At 40.5% G+C, this 17,868-nt stretch overlaps 3 protein-coding genes across 4 annotated transcripts; 2 read left to right on the top strand and 1 right to left on the bottom strand.

Moving 5' to 3' along the window:
* Positions 1 to 200: 200 nt before the first annotated feature.
* Positions 201 to 8,182, top strand: dhx32a (DEAH (Asp-Glu-Ala-His) box polypeptide 32a). 2 transcript variants are annotated; one of them, XM_079476647.1, is made up of 12 exons: positions 620 to 1,073; positions 1,144 to 1,273; positions 2,433 to 2,626; positions 2,710 to 3,082; positions 4,558 to 4,785; positions 5,353 to 5,446; positions 5,523 to 5,672; positions 6,004 to 6,195; positions 6,441 to 6,581; positions 6,653 to 6,843; positions 7,138 to 7,325; positions 7,698 to 8,069. In XM_079476647.1, exons 2-12 carry the CDS (start codon positions 1,205 to 1,207, stop codon positions 7,888 to 7,890), a joined length of 2,013 nt encoding a protein of 670 aa, XP_079332773.1. In that variant the 5' UTR covers positions 620 to 1,073; positions 1,144 to 1,204; the 3' UTR covers positions 7,891 to 8,069. The 2 variants fall into 2 exon arrangements, with proteins under 2 accessions (XP_079332772.1, XP_079332773.1); XM_079476646.1 differs by having other exon boundaries at positions 201 to 1,273; positions 7,698 to 8,182.
* On the bottom strand, positions 7,650 to 11,181 carry bccip (BRCA2 and CDKN1A interacting protein). The gene is made up of 7 exons (XM_079476648.1): positions 10,690 to 11,181; positions 10,518 to 10,592; positions 10,108 to 10,188; positions 9,918 to 10,007; positions 9,593 to 9,780; positions 8,505 to 8,670; positions 7,650 to 8,375 (listed from the first exon to the last, which is right to left on the bottom strand). The coding sequence occupies exons 1-7, from the start codon at positions 10,819 to 10,821 to the stop codon at positions 8,205 to 8,207; spliced, it is 903 nt and encodes a 300-aa protein (XP_079332774.1). The 5' UTR covers positions 10,822 to 11,181; the 3' UTR covers positions 7,650 to 8,204.
* wbp2 (WW domain binding protein 2) lies at positions 10,108 to 17,595 on the top strand. Its single transcript, XM_079476649.1, has 9 exons — positions 10,108 to 10,223; positions 11,881 to 12,088; positions 14,029 to 14,137; positions 15,039 to 15,174; positions 15,390 to 15,482; positions 15,605 to 15,754; positions 15,845 to 15,958; positions 16,081 to 16,154; positions 16,647 to 17,595. Exons 2-9 carry the CDS (start codon positions 12,030 to 12,032, stop codon positions 16,692 to 16,694), a joined length of 783 nt encoding a protein of 260 aa, XP_079332775.1. The 5' UTR covers positions 10,108 to 10,223; positions 11,881 to 12,029; the 3' UTR covers positions 16,695 to 17,595.
* Positions 17,596 to 17,868: the final 273 nt, after the last annotated feature.

Here is a 17,868-nt window from a genome sequence, read left to right as displayed (position 1 = left end):
GTAATTTCTTAGATTTTTGGGATGGAAACTTTAAATAGGAGGTTCTAATATGTTTACGCATTCGTTTGTCAAATACAATATCTAAATTCTTTCTTACAGACTTGACATGGTTGACAGTTTGTCTAATATAAATCTTAGAACATTTCTCACTAGTAATCTCACTTCGCCCAAGAAAAGGGCCGGAAGCACTCCCTATACACAGACTACGCATGTTGCGTAGGGCCTCTGCGCCACCAGGGGGCCCCCTTGAGCAGCGAATCAAAAACACTATAATGTAAACAAGACGCTATTTTTATAACTTACGGATTAATACTTGATATTAATTAGTTATTTATTTAATTATTTTGACAAAATAGTTATCGGACATCGTGTAGTGCGCGGCAGGTGATGACATGTGGCCATGGCTATAAATTAGCCAACGCCAACAACGCGAAGCAAAAGAACAATGTGTTTGTGTGGTGTTTTTGTGTTCTTATTTAGTTTTGCCAATTTGTGCAAGGACAGATTCACAAATTCAGTACAACTGGCATAAAGATGGTTTGACGTTAGATGTTCGAGAGTCTGCATTATGGGACCGTCTCCAAAGTTACATAGGCTACAGATTAAAATACACGTTTCTAACTTCAATACCGTTTAAAGGGAAATTTGTTTGTAACTGCGCGCGCGGCAACGCATCCGAAAACGAACGAGGGGGACACGAGTCTAGCCGAAGCACGTCTGAACACGCATCTCAATGATTAATCCAATACGTTTTAGATAACATGTGTGAAGTTTAATACGTGAAGCACTCCTTGTGAAAGGCAGCCATGTTTTTGTGGCACTGTTCTGTTTCCATTACAATAGTTTAACAGAAACATCATATAACTCTCCTGGTTTGGCTCACGCACGAGAGCGCGCATCGCGGTGCCAAAGCGCAACAGTGTTTCCAAATGAGTGTTTGCGATTCGATGCCAACGCGTGTCAGACGATCAACTGAAGGTGTTTTCTGAATGAAACCAAGAGCGCACTGAGAAGAGGTGGAGAGATGGCTGGAAGCAGTGAAATATCAGAAGGAGAATTAATAAAAGAGGAATGTGATGTGTTTGAGTTTGGCGATGATCTTCTGGAGCTCAACCCGTTTGATGGTTTGCCATATTCCTCCAGATATTACAGACTTCTGCAGGAGAGAAAGATCCTGCCCGTTTATAAACGCAGACACGAATTCATGACTTTCCTCGAAAACCATCAGATTCTCATCGTGTCGGCCACAACCCGCAGTGGGAAAAGCACACAGGTGAGTTGTTCGCATGCCTTTATAGCGTTTTATCCTCCTAAATTCATTTATTCAGATAGATTAGTTCATACATTTGCATTTATAAACCATCAATTTATATAAAGAGACACTGCCATGAAGTGCTCTGAATGAAGCGACACGCATGCCCAGAATTAAACAGAAGGATTTGTTAAAGATACGAATATGTTTGGACTCTTATTTGTATTTTAGGAAAATCTATTTTTAAATCCAGTAGAAAGTCCTTTTTAGCTTCACGGGCCTAAATATGCCGTGACAGTCTGCAGAGGAACTAAATATAGGCTGAAGAATCATAGGAAGACGCATTGCTGTGAGAGTACAGCTGTCTTTAGAAAAGTTTGTAAACGGGATAAGATTTACTGCCATGTTATGTAAAGTATGGAATTGCACTTCCAATTTCAATTGAAATACGATTGAAGTCATAACATGTCTTTAATCACGTTACTTTTTTTATAAATCATTCACACATCACGTGTAGTGGTTTCAGAAATGTCACATTACATTCATAAATAATGTTTTTTTGGTTACCATTGTCCATCTGATTCAACATAATACTGACAACATTCTATGCGAACATCCAACTTCTGAATTTAAATGTTTACCCTTTTTTAAAGATTTGTCAGAATATATTATAATGCATACATTACATTTGCCAGACACTTTTATCCAAAGCGCCTTACATTGCATTACACTATACATTTGTACGTATAGTATGTATAGATCTAGACTTAGAGTCTTAAATCAATGTTTGGTCCGCTGACTGTTAATAATAGTGAATCTAGAAACCTGTTCGGATTTCTAAATAGATGTGGTCTGATTTGTTCTGAATGAGCAAACATACTTTAGTCATTATTTGAAATAAGGTTTTCAATTCCTTTATCATGTGGATGTTTGCTGTGGAGTGAGTCACATACATTGACACTGCCTTCATTGTGTTGAGTCTTATAAACAAAAAAGTGGATCATCTGGTTTTTTGGTCAGTCCACCTTCAATATATAGTTTATAATGTGTTTCAACGGTTTGTTGGGACCATGTGTTTTAAACATAACATGAACTTACAATAAATTTAGTCTTAATGCCATTTCGTGTTAATGAATGTTGTAATGTATGATGTACAGAAAGTGTTGATGTGTGTCTGTAGATCCCGCAGTGGTGTGCAGAATTCTGTCTGTCTGCGCAGTACCAGCACGGCGTGGTCGTATGCAGTCAGATCCAGAGACAGCAGGCTGTGGATCTGGCCCTCCGTGTAGCCGATGAGATGGATGTCAACATCGGTCATGAGGTCGGATACAGCATCCCACTGGAGACATGCTGCTCCGACGATACTGTTCTCAGGTCAGTGCTCATATCATCTGCTACCGGTTGTTTTGGAACGGTGTGTTGTGTTACATTGTTTAAATCACTCGTCTTGTTTGCAGGTTTTGTACCGATGATATCCTGCTGAGGAAGATGATGTCCGATCCCCTCCTGGAGCATTATGGGGTGCTGGTGATAGACCAGGCCCACGAGAGGACTGTGAGCACTGACGTTCTGCTGGCTCTGCTCAGAGAGGTTCTCCTCCAGCGGCCCGAGCTCAAGGTGGTTGTTATGACCTCATTGCACGCGTCAGACGCGCTCCTCGCGCATTACAGGAATGCTCCGCACCTGCGTGTAGACGCGCCACGGGCGGGTGAGGTGGTCTATGGCAACGGCAGCAGAACGGAAAGCTTCTATTCGGCTCTGAGACTCACGCTGGAGGTCCATAGATCAGGAGAACCTGGAGATGTGGCTGTGTTTTTAGCTTCTGAACAGGTGATATAGCAGATTGAAATGTGTTGTTTTAGATTCTGAACTACCAGTCACTACTCTCCTCTTTCTCTGCTAGTGTTACCACAGCTTTCCACTGTCAGCTTTTCAAGGCCTTTAACTCTCTTCTTTACCCCCCACTCCCCCGCCCACTTCATCTTTGACTGCGGAGGACTTCGCTGTATTTTTCAACTCTCACAATTATCCGCACCTCAGACCTCGGTACACACTACCCTCACTTCAAACATCGAACTCTCCTCTTTCGCCCAACTGACTGACACTGAAGTCACCAGACTTCTCTCCAGCCACCCCACCACCTGTCCCCTTGACCCAATCCCCTCCCATCTCCTTCAGGCCATTTCCAGCACACTCACACCTGCACTCACGGACATCATCAACACCTCCCTGCTCACCGGCACATTTCCATCCACATTCAAACAGGCCCAAGTCACTCCCCTACTTAAGAAACCCACATTGGACCCCGACAGTTACAGACCTGTCGCTCTCCTCCCATTTATTGCTTAAACTCTTGACACTGTCAATTACCAGATACTGCTGGAAACCCTGTCATCTCTAGGAATCTCAGGCTCTCATCTCCGCTGGTTCAAATCCTACCTCTCCGGCAGATCCTTCAGGGTGTCATGGAGTGGCTTGCTGTCCACTGCTCACCACATGATCACTGGGGTCCCTCAGGGATCGGTGCTTGGACCGCTACTTTTTTCCATCTACACGACATCCTTGGGACCCATAATACAGGCACACGGCTTCTCGCTTCACTGTTAAGCTGACAAAGGTCTGCCTGAAAAGGCTATCAAACTACTCCAGCTGGTTCAAAACGCAGCAGCACGCCTTGTCTTCCGACAGCCCAAAAGGGCTCATGTGACACCGCTTTTCATCTCTCTCCACTGGCTATCGCTTGAAGCCCATATCAGATTCAAGTCACTGATGCTTGGCGAAAGGACTAGCACTGGATCTGTACTGGCATACTTTCACACCCTCCTACACCCCACCAAGAACCCTGCATCAGCAAACAAGCGGCGACTTGTATTGCCTTAATATTGCCTCATAAGGGCAGTAAATCCTGTTCCCGGTCATTCTCCTTCACAGCTCCTTCCTGGTGGAACATTTTTCCTAACTTGGTGCGGTCAACCACATCCCTCACAACCTTCAAAAAACTACTTAAAACACACTTCTGTGATTACTAAAAAGAATGCACACAAACGCTCTCTCTATCTCTCAACAGGTAGTGGTCTGGCTTTTGTTGAAAATAGTAATTTTGTATTAGCACCCATTGTAATATTGCTCCTGTATAACATATCGCTTATTGCTACCTGAACTCTCTGTAAGTCGCTTTGGATAAAAGCTTCTGCTAAATGACAATGTAAATTAACTGCATTGAAGTGAATCAGAAACATTACACTATTTAGTCAAAATTGTATGTTTCATTCTTAATGGATGCTTTGTTACTTTTTTTGTTTTAGGATGTTGTGCGTGCCTGTACTATTCTTGTTAAAGAAGCAGCCAGAATGAGCGCCAGTCTGGGAGAGCTGGTACCAGTAACCCTGTACCCGGGAAATCCTGGAATGTGTCCACTGATCACAGAAAAGAGGTGTAGGCGGGTCTTTCTTTCCTGTAGCCAATCAGAAGATTTCTTCTGGCAAATGGACAGCATTAAATTTGTCATCGATACTGGAGTGGAAAAGAGAATAGTGAGTAACATGTTAAAAAACTGATTTTAAAAGGTCAAGTGCATGAAAATTTGCGACATCTAGTGGTGAGGTTGGGAATTGCCAAAAACCGTCTCACCTCACCCCTCCCTAAGATGTCCTCATGTTTTTGCTTCTTTGCCGAATGAGATAATTTATTTATGAAACGTGTCTGTAGAGCAGTTTGTCCGTTTAGGGCTACTGCACAACATGATGGATTCCATGGAAGGGGACCCGCCGTGTGTGTAGATAGAAATAGCTCGTTCTGAGATAATAAAAACATAACGCTTCATTATGTAAGATCTTTATACACCTCTGAACACATAGTTATGTATATTATATTGCATTTCTGTCAATGGGCTTTGCTGTAGCTCAGTGGTGAGAGCATGGCTCTATCAACGCCAAGGTAATGGGTTTGCTCCCAGGTATTGCATATACTGAGAAAAACAAACAAATATTTGGTGGTATAATGCAATGTAAGTCGCTTTGGATAAAAGTGTGCGTAATGCGTAATGGACCTTTAATTTATGCATTAATATATTGTCTGTGTTATTGTCGTATTGTGTTCAGGTGTATAATCCACGCATGAGGGCCAGTTCAGAAGTGCTTCGGCCGATCAGTAAATGTCAGGCAGAAATGCGCAAACATCTCGCTGGATCAACAGGTATTACAGCCAAACATTCCAAACTAAATTGAGTTAGAATTGAGTTTAACTCTGTTTAACTTTGTTTATTTTGAAGGCAAATGCTTCTGTCTGTACTCCGAGGAGACTCAGCTGCCCCCTGACGTTCCTCCTGGGATGCTGGAGTCAAACCTCACATCCACTGTGCTCTATCTGAAGAGGATGGAAGTGGCCGGGCTCGGTCATTGTGACTTTATCAGCCGGCCAGGTGGGATACACGTTTTCAGAAGAACCTCGGAGTTATAGCAGATTCAGAGAGATTCCGACTCGGGGAAATGTTGTCATAGTGTTTCTGATTCAGGGTTTTGTCATGCGTGAGTTTGCTGATCTGGTGACTCTGTTGTCTTCTGGGTTTAGCCTCATTGTTTCTGCTCACAGTTTGGACGGTGTGTGAATCTCCGAGCAGACAGAGTGATCGATGTTCAGCCTTTTGTGCAACAAACACAACACACAGCAAAGGCTCAACGCCACATAAATGTGCACAAATAGTAAAAAACAAAAGTGAATATATTCTCATTCAGTGATTTTTCCGTGTTTAGATCCAGAAGGACTCATGCAAGCGTTAGAGGAGCTGGATTATCTGGCAGCGTTGGATAATGATGGAAATCTGTCAGAGATGGGCATCATCATGTCAGAGTTTTCTCTAGATCCTCAGATGGGTAAAGCCCTGCTGGCGTCCTGTGAGTTTGACTGCGCTAGTGAGATGCTGACCATCGCTGCAATGCTTACAGGTACAGACCTGCGTTTAAAGATCTGTGCTGGTAAACAGGTTAAAGGTTAAAATCTCCAAAATGCAATTCAATTTATGCCACTCTATCGCCATCTCTGTTTAAAATATAGAATTGCAGGTTATGCACTCAAGTCAAATGACATCAAACTCAAACCCCAAGAGCTCAAATTCTAAATCATTATTATAAGATTATTGCTGTGTGCGTCTTGTCTGTTCTCATTTCATTTCATTTTCTGTCTGCATCAGCACCTAGCTGCTGCATCGAGCCTCCTGTCGGCATGGCAACAGAAGCCATGAGATGTCATCTGAAGTTCCAGCATCCTGAGGGAGATCACTTCACCCTCATTAACATCTACAACACCTTCAAACGCTGCCAAAAGGAGCCATGTGAGTCAACACAACACGCTTGGGTTTCAGGTCATTTTATTGACAAGTTCATGTGAGAAGTTCTCTGTCAGATTTCAGTCAGGAGAAATGGTGCCAGAATTACTTCCTGTGTTGTGCGGCGCTGCAGACGGCGGACGCCATCCGATCAGAGCTGATAGACATTCTCAAACGGATCGAGCTTCCCATTTCAGAGCCTTCCTTTGGTACCAAGACCAACGCCATCAGCATCAAGAGGGCTCTGCTCGCCGGATACTTCATGCAGGTGCCAAACCTTCACTTATATAAACCTATTTTCATAAAACGCTATTTTAACCTTTTTTTAATGGATCATGTATCATGTTATTGCCGGTAACTGGACAGCTAAGTGTGACTTGGGAAGCTTAAAAATGAAATTCAATTCATTGTAAAGTCAAAGGCGGCTGGAGTTCATCCCTGTGAAAATGATTTGTGTGTATAAACATCCTTTCTAAGATTTATCATTTTTGCATAGCGCAGTAAAAACATTTGTACCTAAACTCGAGGGGGCATTCATTGTTTTGTGTACTCTGCTCCTCAGATTGCCAGAGACGTGGACGGATCGGGGAATTACTTCATGCTGTTGAATAAACACGTGGCTCAGGTTCATCCTCTGTCTGGTTATGGTGCCAAAGCTCACAAACTGGGTCTGCCGGAGTGGGTTCTGTTCCACGAGTACAAACTTTCTGATAACTGCATAGGAACCGTCACACACATCTCCCCACAGACGTGAGTGCAAATAATATTGGATTTCCTCCAGCCTCACACCATCATGTTGTGAAGGTGCTCGTGTGTTTTAGATCACATGTAATATGGGGTTGCGTTTTTCAGATTACACAACATCCATGATCTTGTAACAGAGATGTTAGTGGAGATAAATCTTGAAAGTATGCTTATGGAGTACTCGATAACTAAATACACAATATTATGCCGTATATAATGCCTCCTAAAATGTGCAATAAATAACATTTTGTATACGGTTCAAGAGATCATATATTTTGACTAAGATCGAATCTAGCTATTAAAAGCATACAAATACAGTACTTAGAAATATACTGCAGATATAAAACATCTTATTTATTGGTACTTTCTGTTTGGCAGGTATGTTCAAATGGCACCGCAGTATTTTTTCTGCAACCTGCCACCAAGTGAGAGTAAAGAAATCCTGCAGCACATTTTGGACAGCGATCGTTCAGGAGGTTCGAACAGACAGCCAAAATCTCAACACGTTGTGGTGGAAACCCAAAGAGACTCGGAAGAGCCTGAATCACATGATCGATGTGTCATACAGTGAATGTGTTATAATAACACATGACCTCTTTTGAGAATGAACGTGTAAATATATAGTGTTATACCCTTTTGTATTGTTACTGTTTAAAAGTTCCTGAATAATTCTGTTTTAGTGGTTTATTTTGTTGGTAACGTTGACTGAGAATGAATAAATCATTTCACTGGTTTAAAGGGTTTGTTTGCAACATTGTTCTCTCTCAAAGTTGTTATGCAAGCTTAAAATCAAGGCTTAAATTAAGTCCACGGACAGGAGGAAAAAGCGGCAGACACAAACATCAAGACTGGTGGTTTATTTTAAACCAGAGTTTAGGGAAAAGTTCACACGGACAGATATTGTGTCATTTTATCCATGATGGTTCCCATCCTGTCCATGGGAATCACCATTACGGTGCGGAAGGGTTTCATCGGTACGTCATCATACGACCATTTCCCCGTGGCACAGGAATCCGCCTCATCTTGAACGCAGTAGCTGAACTTCAGTGTGGCTTGCTGTGAAAGACAGAACGTGCGTGGATGTGGAGGTATTTTATTTTCTATCCACAACAAAAGTACTCCAATATCTGGGCAAACTTTGAATAACTTGCAGTCATAAGAAAGCTGATTATAAATGAAAATCACCTCAAAGAAGAACTCCTCCTCATCATTGACAAACACAAGCTCATCTTTCGTCTGTCCGTGGTCTGATATGACCTTCTTTGCTGGTTTACAGGTTTTACTGATCATCAGACAGAACTCACATTTACCGCTGGGTTTATTGGTCCGTTGTGCTTCAGCTAATTCCAGTCTGGAAAAAACAAAACAACAGCATTGAGGTGTCGCGTTTACTTAAAACAAATTGAAGCAAATAATGTTCTGACAAGATCAAGCCTTTTCAGAAAACCTTTTTGAATGTTTTCCCAAAGTCTGGTGTGTGGTCACTAGAGATGCACGGATGGGCTAATATTTAATCCGCATCACAAAACTCATCCGTCCGCACCAACGTTTTTGACCGATTTTAAAAACCGCACCCGCCCACCATCCGCTGATTGGGCGATGCAAGGCGCTGCTGATGACTAGAAAGCTCTTACCTTAGAATATCAGCAGTGAAATAAATAAATAAATAGACTTAATTAAACGCACTTTGGCAAACCTGACTTTATCTGATAGGCTACTGTACAATATTTTCATTGTAGCCTAATAGAAAATGCATTTCGGCACATCATTTCAACATGCTGCTTTTAGCCTACTACTAATGAACGCCTATTTCACTTTATTTTTTAGCAAATAGATCGAAAGCTTGAATAAAATTAGTCATTTACATTATAGGCTAATTAACTATAGCCTACGCACTGTCATGTGAGGGTGACGACTAGGACGAGCCTGTTCTGAAGACTCTGTTCATTTTGAATGCAGGGGAAGACAGCGGAGAGCGCGTCTGCATAGACCCGACTAGGCCAAATTACTGCCTGATGTGCTCGATTTTTTTGGGATGTACGCATAGTCAGATAACAATATTTACATATATTTTTAATTTGATTGGTCCAACCGCCCGAATTTAATTAAAATATACATTTTCGTCACGTCATCTGCCCGATCCGCGGCTGTAACCTCCAACCGCGCATCTCTAGAGGTCACATAAAAGACCATGTTTACATCCTAACTCAGCCATGTGATTAAATGAGTGCTGGGCTCATTCACAGGTCCACACTTCAACAGAAAACACTCACTGTAGCTGTTTGTGCATGGGCAGGGCGATCTGTGCAGGAACGTTAATGAAACGTTCACTCAGCAGTAGTCCAACCGAGCGACTGTTGTCCTGCAGAAGCTTCTCAAATCTCTCCTGAACGTCAGGAGAGCTCGATGTGGCACACTGCTCGAGAAGCATGTCTTTGAGTTTCTCCAAACACTCCACACCCTGTACAACACACACGCGATAATCTACCATTAGAAAGACAAACAGCTTCGTGCGGTTTTTTGTGTTGCCCCAGATTTCTAAAATATGTGTAACTTTCACTTTTTATTTGTATCGTGTAAGTAAGGTCTGAATCTCACCTGTCTTTCTGTGAGGTTGACCATGCTGATGAACCCAAAGACCTCATCAGGGTCGGCCTCATCGTCGCTGTCCTCCGGCACCTCAGCTTGCTAGAATAAAACACAAAGCGAGTTTAACAATCGTAAGGAAAGGATTTTTACTTGCTGTTAAATGTCAATTATTTAAAGCACATAAATTGAGTGACTCTACCCTGATGACGCTGCCAATGTGATTCTGCTGGATGATGACGTCAGTGAGATCAGCGGTGTTCACGTGCGACTTTAGGAACAGCTGGGAGCACAAACACAACATTTGGAGAATTGCAGGTCTTTATATTTTAATTTCTTAAGGACTCAAATAGTTTGATGTCTTTTGCATGTTGCAACCTTAAGAACCTTGGTTTTATTATAGTATAAGAAGGAATCGTGAAATTCGGTTACCATTTGTATTTCCATAATTTATCAATTAAATGTGAATAAATGTCATTGTTGAACTGTGGTTACTGTAATGATTATCTTTTATGTGATGAGTTACTATAGTGTGACGATGGTTTAAATACAAATACCAGTGTAACTGTGGTTAGTGTAGTAAACGCGTGGTAAACTGTGACGTTAACTTACCTGTTGCAGAAGAGTTCTAATGCCATGAAAGTCGTTGTCTGATATCGCATGTGCCTCGAAGTCCACGATGACTTCCTGAACACAAATCAAACCCATTTGTAGATCTTACAGAAAGTGCAGATGTGTCCAGGCCTTCCCAACACTCGCGATATGAGATAAAACGGCAGCGTACCTCGTTTATTTCTTCTTCTGAATCTTCAGTGTTCTCGTCCCCGGAGTCTTCCAGACCTTCGTCCGAACTTTCGTCGCTTTCTGGGGCATTTTGTTTGCTTTCGATAGCTCGTCTCTTTGCCGATGAAGCCATGCTGATCCACTACAGCGCGCAGGAAACCGACACGAGTTTGCGACGTTTAGTGATATCCACATGTCGGGAAACTGGCGGTTCGCGTTCGGCCATTTTGGCGCAAAGCACACGCATAGATTCGCGAAGAATGAGCCCGTGGACAAGAGCCAAAATGGCGTATGTTTTTCGAAACGGGGAATAAGTGCCCGGCAAATAAGCTTTTTTTCATACAGGGGTTTGCTGCTGTATGAACATCGTAGAACATTTTTGATAAAGACTCTTACCAGTTACTGCATTTTGACGTCAACATTTATGTTTCTCTCTCTACATATTAAAAGTCCATGGTGTTAAACTGACAGTGGTACGTCACTGGTGTGCGTCGAGTTTATTTAAGGAGAATATGATGGCACAAATATAGGCTTCTATGCTGATTTTGGATACATTTCATAAGTTAATTGTAATAGATTAATTTCTGGGACTGTTACGCTGGATCTTCTTTAATGGACAAAGCACTAAAATGATAAATACTTGGGTAATTGAACCTACATAAGGCTAATAAAATATTCACAACACCCTCTTTTTTGTTTTTTGCATAGATTTAAAACTGTTTTATTAGTCACTTGCCACTAATTAAAAAAATAAGAAAGGTTTTAAAACATCTCTTGTGTTAAAAGAAATACAGCATAGTTTTGTGCTAATTTTGTAAAATGTTATGTGTAACAACAATGTTTGATTGATTTTTTTTGCGCTTCTTTTTCATCTGTTTTTCTTTGGTATATGCATATCGATTTAGTAAGACATGTTATATGTTGTTTGTATGTTTTTTGAAAGCAAATAAATAAACAAAAGATCATGGTACAAATATGTATTAAAATGAATAACAGTATATTAAAAAAGTGGTCAACACATTAAAATGTCATTTAAATATAAAATACAGACATACTAGAATTTAAACTGTGGATGTGTTATTTGATTTCGTTGAAAATCGAATAAAAAAAGAAAGCAGCGTTAGTTTCAGCAAATATTAAATTAGCTAAACTTAAACTTATAACATCTATTATATTTTTATTTCCCTTATAGAAAGAAACGGATCATTTGAGAAGGTTCGGGAAGCGTCACCCCCGGCGTCATAGGGGGCGTGGCGTTTAGCGGAAGTGCAAGTGGATCATCGGGTTGCGCTCACAGAATTCAGAGCGTCAATCTTCTACAAAACATAGAAGATATAAAACATGGCCCTCAACAAGAATCACTCAGAATCTGGAGGTGTTATTATCAACAATAGTGAAAGGTAAGGCGGCTTAAACGGACTCTTAAAGCGGGTTGTTTTTATTTCATAATATTATTATATAAGTCTTATTATTCCGCGCCACCTCGTTTTATTAATTTTGTAACAGTGACATTGATTGTGTGACCGAATGAATGATATAAACACTGAAGTCTGGTGTCATTTGTGTTAATGTTGTAACATCAGAACCGCTAGAAACACCCCGTCTGTTTATAACATCGCGTTCAATGTCTTAACTGTTATTTTTGCGACGTTATCCTCACACGTCGCGACTGTATTTCAAACGAAATCGGACCTTTTATTAGTTTTAAAATATGCATCTTGCGCATCTTCGAAAATCCTACTATGGCTAAGTCTCGGCTCATGAATATTAATGAAGTCATTACGTTGCTTGGAAACCGTACAAGAGCGTCCGGGCACGTAAACGTCTTAATGTTCATAAAACACGCATTCTCACCGGCTGACTTACGCCAAAAAACACTGAATATGAATCGAAAGGCCTCTTACGTATGGAAGGTTTCGAATATCGTAACTCCGTTGTGAATGAGCGCAGCGTAAACATGCGTGACGTGACTGTTTTGACGCAGTACGTCAGCAATAGTCTTCCGTGGGCTGTAATACAGTCCAAGACTTTTGCTCAGATTTTCAGTTTTGGACTCTGCACATTTGATCGCGTGGTGTCTGATGCCCTGTTTTTCTAAGTGTTAGATATTAAAAAAATCGGGGGAATGAATGAATGCAAGAATGGAATGACTGAATGAATGCATGCAAGAATGAATGACTGAATGAATGCATGCAAGAATGAATGACTGAATGAATGCATGCAAGAATGAATGACTGAATGAATGCATGCAAGAATGAATGACTGAATGAATGCATGCAAGAATGAATGACTGAATGAATGCATGCAAGAATGAATGACTGAATGAATGCATGCAAGAATGAATGACTGAATGAATGCATGCAAGAATGAATGACTGAATGAATGCATGCAAGAATGAATGACTGAATGAATGCATGCAAGAATGAATGACTGAATGAATGCATGCAAGAATGAATGACTGAATGAATGCATGCAAGAATGAATGACTGAATGAATGCATGCAAGAATGAATGACTGAATGAATGCATGCAAGAATGAATGACTGAATGAATGCATGCAAGAATGAATGACTGAATGAATGCATGCAAGAATGAATGACTGAATGAATGCATGCAAGAATGAATGACTGAATTATTTTATTTCGAGCAATATATGATGACACATAACAAAGACAATAAAGAAGCATAAAGAATTTTAATTAGTCTGTACAACTAGTTAAATTCATCATACTTTAACATCACAATTCCAACTATTGCTCGAAAAGGAGTGGGTAAAAGTCAAACTTATTTAAACCCACCCCGGTTGCAATTCACAGGAAAAACAAGAAACAAACAAAAACAAGAAACAAAGGTAGTGCATCCTTAATTATTGACATTATCCAAAACACTCAATTACAATTTAATATATATATTCATATGAGAAAACCATGAAAAAAGGGAAACACCCCAAAAAACAAAACAAATAAACAATATATCTTAGATACACACTATATATTATGATAATACCAGCAATGGTAATCAGAATACCAACAAGGTAAAATAACACAGACTATGAATACATAGATCTTTACTATTATAGTAATACTAACAATGGTAATAACTACAAGGTAAGAACACAAACTCTTTATAAATTGAAAGTAGTCATATTCCAAACTAGTCATATTCTGAACTAGTTTATTCTAGCTTTAAGACTTCTTTTTAAAAGTAATGAAAAACTTGTTTACAGAAGTATGATGTGATTTCACCAACTAATGTTAGACGATATCAGTTAGTTTCTTTTTAAGAAAAACATTTTTGTTACTGATGACACTGTTTTTGTAACCCGGGTGTATTTTCCCCAGTGTTCTTATGTCATATGAGAATGTTGAGCTGGCGTTCAGTGATGCTGAAGGTTTGCCAGAACCGTTTAGAAAAAGCAGGAAGGGCAGCGTCTATCTAACACCTTACAGGGTAAGAAATACAACATTATCAGATTTACATATAGATTTGGTGTGTTTTTATAACATCTAGTGGTTGTCATCATTTAGTCACGCTTATGTCCTTCCAGCCCCCTATTTTCTTTATTTTACAAAAAGATGTCAAATGATGACAAGGAAACCAAAACGTAAATGACTAGTTTCAAGTTTTTTTAAACATGTACGCAACCCAACACGGTACGATATGTAGTGAAATGCTTGAATGCAAAAACACTTTTCCTATAGCATGCAACAAAATATGTAGAATAAAAACAAAGAAATCTGAAAAACATACGATGAATTGTGTAATCTGAAAAATGCGCAACAAATAAAATTGGGAGAAAGACAAAAACTTGAGGTTTTCACTTCTTCTTCATTTGTAAACGCATTCACTAGGCCTAATTCAAGAATCAAGATAACTTTTTAAAGAGACCACAAACATGAAGAATCTCTCAACCTGACCGATGGCTTTTGTATGATACAGAAACAAATCATTTCGTAGTTACACAACTTCTATTACATTAAAGTTGATGATAAATCTTGAGATAATCCACATTATACATCTGTCTGTCTGCATAACACGCTGGAATTTTGATCCCGTTGGATCAGAAGGTCCATTGAATGCAGACTCTGAATAACAGGGATGTTTGTGGCTCAACACAAGCATTTAAACATTGTCATGAGGTCAGCAAAGGTTCTTTAGTACAATGGTTTTGCTGACTTGCTTTTAGATCCGAGTCTAAATTTTACTCGAAACCTTACACTTGATTTGCATTAGATTGTTCTGTTTGCCCTTAGAATGCGTCTGACGTCTGCTTTCAGGGTAGAAGTGATTATTTGCGACTCTTGATTTGTAAAACCCTTCTGATTCTTGAATGTGATGTGTCGACTCTCAGATGATCTTCTTGGCTAAAGGAAAAGAGCCTCTTCAATCTTTCACGATGCCTTTCTACCTCATGAAGGGTTGTGAGGTTAAACAGCCGGTGCTTGGTGCCAATTACATCAAGGGCTCAGTCAGCGCCGAGACCGGAGGTAACGTCACACTGTTGTGAAAACACTGTTTTTATAATATATTGTAGAAATATGTCACATTTTCTCTGGCTGTTGTTCAGCTTCCTCATACAAGACCCAGCACTGTTTTCTTACATTTATTTCATCACCTCATATCTAGTCCTTAAAAACAGTGTTCTGGTGAAGCAAGTTTTGTCGATACAGTTGTGGTTTGTGTGTTTTCACTAATGCTTCAGGTGGTTGGGAAGGTTCTGCGAGCTTTAAGCTGATTTTCGCAGCCGGAGGAGCGATTGAGTTTGGACAGTACATGCTACAGGTGGCGGCGCAGGGTACGTCTGCAGATATGCCGTTCCGTTCTTGCACTACAGAATCAATCATCGGTCTGACCTCACATGTTCTGGCATTAGGTTCATGACAGATTGACCATCAGTTGCTCTGTTTCTCACATCAGCATCGAGAGGTCAGCCGGTGATCAGTAACTTCGGCTGTCCTTACATGGCAAACGGGGCGTACGCTTACCCTCCCCCTCCTCCTGCAAATGGCATGTATTCTGCAGGAGCTCCGCCCCCTGGATACGCCTACCCCGGACCTCCACCAGCAGGTTGGGCGCTTGTGCTGAAATGCTTGTTCCTGAACTATAACTGTGAGCAGAGAAAATACCAAACGTATTGTTTTTATTTGGATCCTACAGGTGGATTTTATCCTCCCGGGTTTGATGGACCAGCAGCCTACATGCCACCCCCACCATATTCAGCTCCAGTGAACCAGGCTCCTGTCGACCCGGACCTGCCCAGAACCCCTGCAGGTACAGCATCAGGTCCAGACGAGTGGCCGGTTTATTGTCACAGATGTAGAAGTCATATGATTTTGCTATCACCTCATGGGATCAAAGAATACGTTTGGAGTAAATTGCTATTTTTTGTCTAGCTGAGGCGAAAGCTGCTGAAGCCGCAGCGAGTTCCAACGTCACGTTTGCTCCAGCAAGGGTTTACCTGCCGGAGGTGAGGGCGCTAATCATTTATCTGAGTATATTTTTAAATACTACTTAGGCTGAAATTGGCCCACTTTTAAGCTTACAAATGTGTACTTTTCAGTGCAAGCATTCTAGTACACTGCTAGTTAACAACTATGATTTTTGTTTATACTGCAACTATAGTGCAAGACAAATGTAAACTTATACTGATACACATGCCAGTCAAAAAGGCCACACCATCAAAAAAGTGAACAACAGCAGGCCGTTAATACTTCATTTTAATATACAGTAGTGCAAGTTTAGACAAAATGTAATTGAACTTTTCCAGTCAGTACACTGTAAGTCAGGTATGTTTAAGTGTAAGTATACGTTTAAGATGTAAATAAAGTATATTTTTGACAAGTGCGGGAAAGCGTAGACTAAATGTAAACCTTATTATTTAGAGTATAAAAGAAGCATACTAATATCACACTTGATTCAACTTATTTTCTGTTGAACCAACATTGTTTTTGTTTTGTAGGACAAACCTCCACCGTACTCTCCACCTGAAGACAAAAAGAACCAATAGACAGAGTCAGAACGTCGTCCTCTCTCTTCATGTCACCCTCTCTTTCTCTGATCATCTCCAGCCACAGTTAACCCCCTCATGTGTCAGGGGTCTCCAGTAGGGGGCAGTGTGTTCTACATTAACATAGCTCCTCTCATACAGAAGTGCAACAGAGATACAGATATTAAACACCTTTAATGAATTTACAGCTTGTGAATGAGAGGGATTTTGACTTTATGACTGTTAGCTTTCTAGCTGCAAGGAAAAGACCGACAGTGAACGATTGAGCGTTTCAAATTCAGAAGAGCTGAATTGAAAAGGCGTAGATTGAGAATAATCTATGGTGATATAAAAACAACAAAGACAATTAAAGACTTAATTGCACCTCATTTAGGTGTAAAAACAGAAGTACTCCGGGGGTTTACACTGATGGTGTACACATTCAGATGTGATTTACGGTCGGCGTGGTTGTTTGCTTGCAGGAAGTTGCTGTGCTTTGCTGCATCGCCAACAGCCTCCAGTCTGCGTCACCTCATTGGATTGAAGGATTTCTGGACGCTTTGGTGGTGCTAATCGCTGTCAGTGTGAACACCCCTATAATTCACATTCCTTTCAATGTGTCGCTTCATTAAATCTGCAGATCTGCACTACGTACTGTGTATTCAGATCATTTCAGACTGTTCTCAACAGCTCGTACGGTATAAAGCCTGTCTCAGAATCTCTTTCAAGCATGCAGCATCAGACTAAAGATAAAGCACTTTAGCCCTTCCTGCACCTTCAGTCTCCTAAATACCATTTATGGACCATTTGACTCCTTCATTTATTTCCTTAATTTTGTGAATAATTAAGCATGATGTCAAGCGTATTGTCTTATTTAAAGCGTATTTTATTAAAGTAAACATGTACATGTGGAACAATCCATTGTATTTAAGTGTCTTTTATGGATGTCTTTTGAAAAGTTATCGTGCCAATATTTGACACATTAGCCATACAAGCACGGATTAAGATGGTACATTAAAAAAGGAATTCAAGGAGAAACGAATGGACAAGAAACACCTGGGCAGAGGTTTAACACAGAACCTACGGATAAAAACTACAACGGACTGCAAAATGAAACAGGAAATAACATAAAAGTCCAACAAACTTGCGTTCAGATTTCAGCAGTTGGAACGACCAAAAGGTTTTTCTAAAAGCA

The sequence above is a fragment of the Barbatula barbatula genome (assembly GCF_947034865.1).
Source record: "Barbatula barbatula genome assembly, chromosome: 16".
Lineage (NCBI taxonomy): Eukaryota > Metazoa > Chordata > Actinopteri > Cypriniformes > Nemacheilidae > Barbatula > Barbatula barbatula.
Note: the sequence above shows the minus strand (reverse complement) of the source record. Positions and strands in the feature narration are given on the sequence as shown.

Coding starts and splice junctions, on each gene's coding strand:
- dhx32a (XM_079476646.1), top strand. CDS start 1,025: ATGGCTGGAAGCAGTGAAATATCAGAAGGAGAATTAATAAAAGAGGAA. Junction 1,274..2,432: donor GCAGTGGGAAAAGCACACAG/GTGAGTTGTTCG, acceptor GTGTGTCTGTAG/ATCCCGCAGTGGTGTGCAGA. Junction 7,326..7,697: donor ACACACATCTCCCCACAGAC/GTGAGTGCAAAT, acceptor TCTGTTTGGCAG/GTATGTTCAAATGGCACCGC.
- bccip (XM_079476648.1), bottom strand. CDS start 10,821: ATGGCTTCATCGGCAAAGAGACGAGCTATCGAAAGCAAACAAAATGCC. Junction 10,189..10,517: donor TTAGAACTCTTCTGCAACAG/GTAAGTTAACGT, acceptor TTGTGCTCCCAG/CTGTTCCTAAAGTCGCACGT. Junction 8,376..8,504: donor AGGAGGAGTTCTTCTTTGAG/GTGATTTTCATT, acceptor TGTCTTTCACAG/CAAGCCACACTGAAGTTCAG.
- wbp2 (XM_079476649.1), top strand. CDS start 12,030: ATGGCCCTCAACAAGAATCACTCAGAATCTGGAGGTGTTATTATCAAC. Junction 15,755..15,844: donor CCCCGGACCTCCACCAGCAG/GTTGGGCGCTTG, acceptor TGGATCCTACAG/GTGGATTTTATCCTCCCGGG. Junction 16,155..16,646: donor CAAGGGTTTACCTGCCGGAG/GTGAGGGCGCTA, acceptor TTTGTTTTGTAG/GACAAACCTCCACCGTACTC.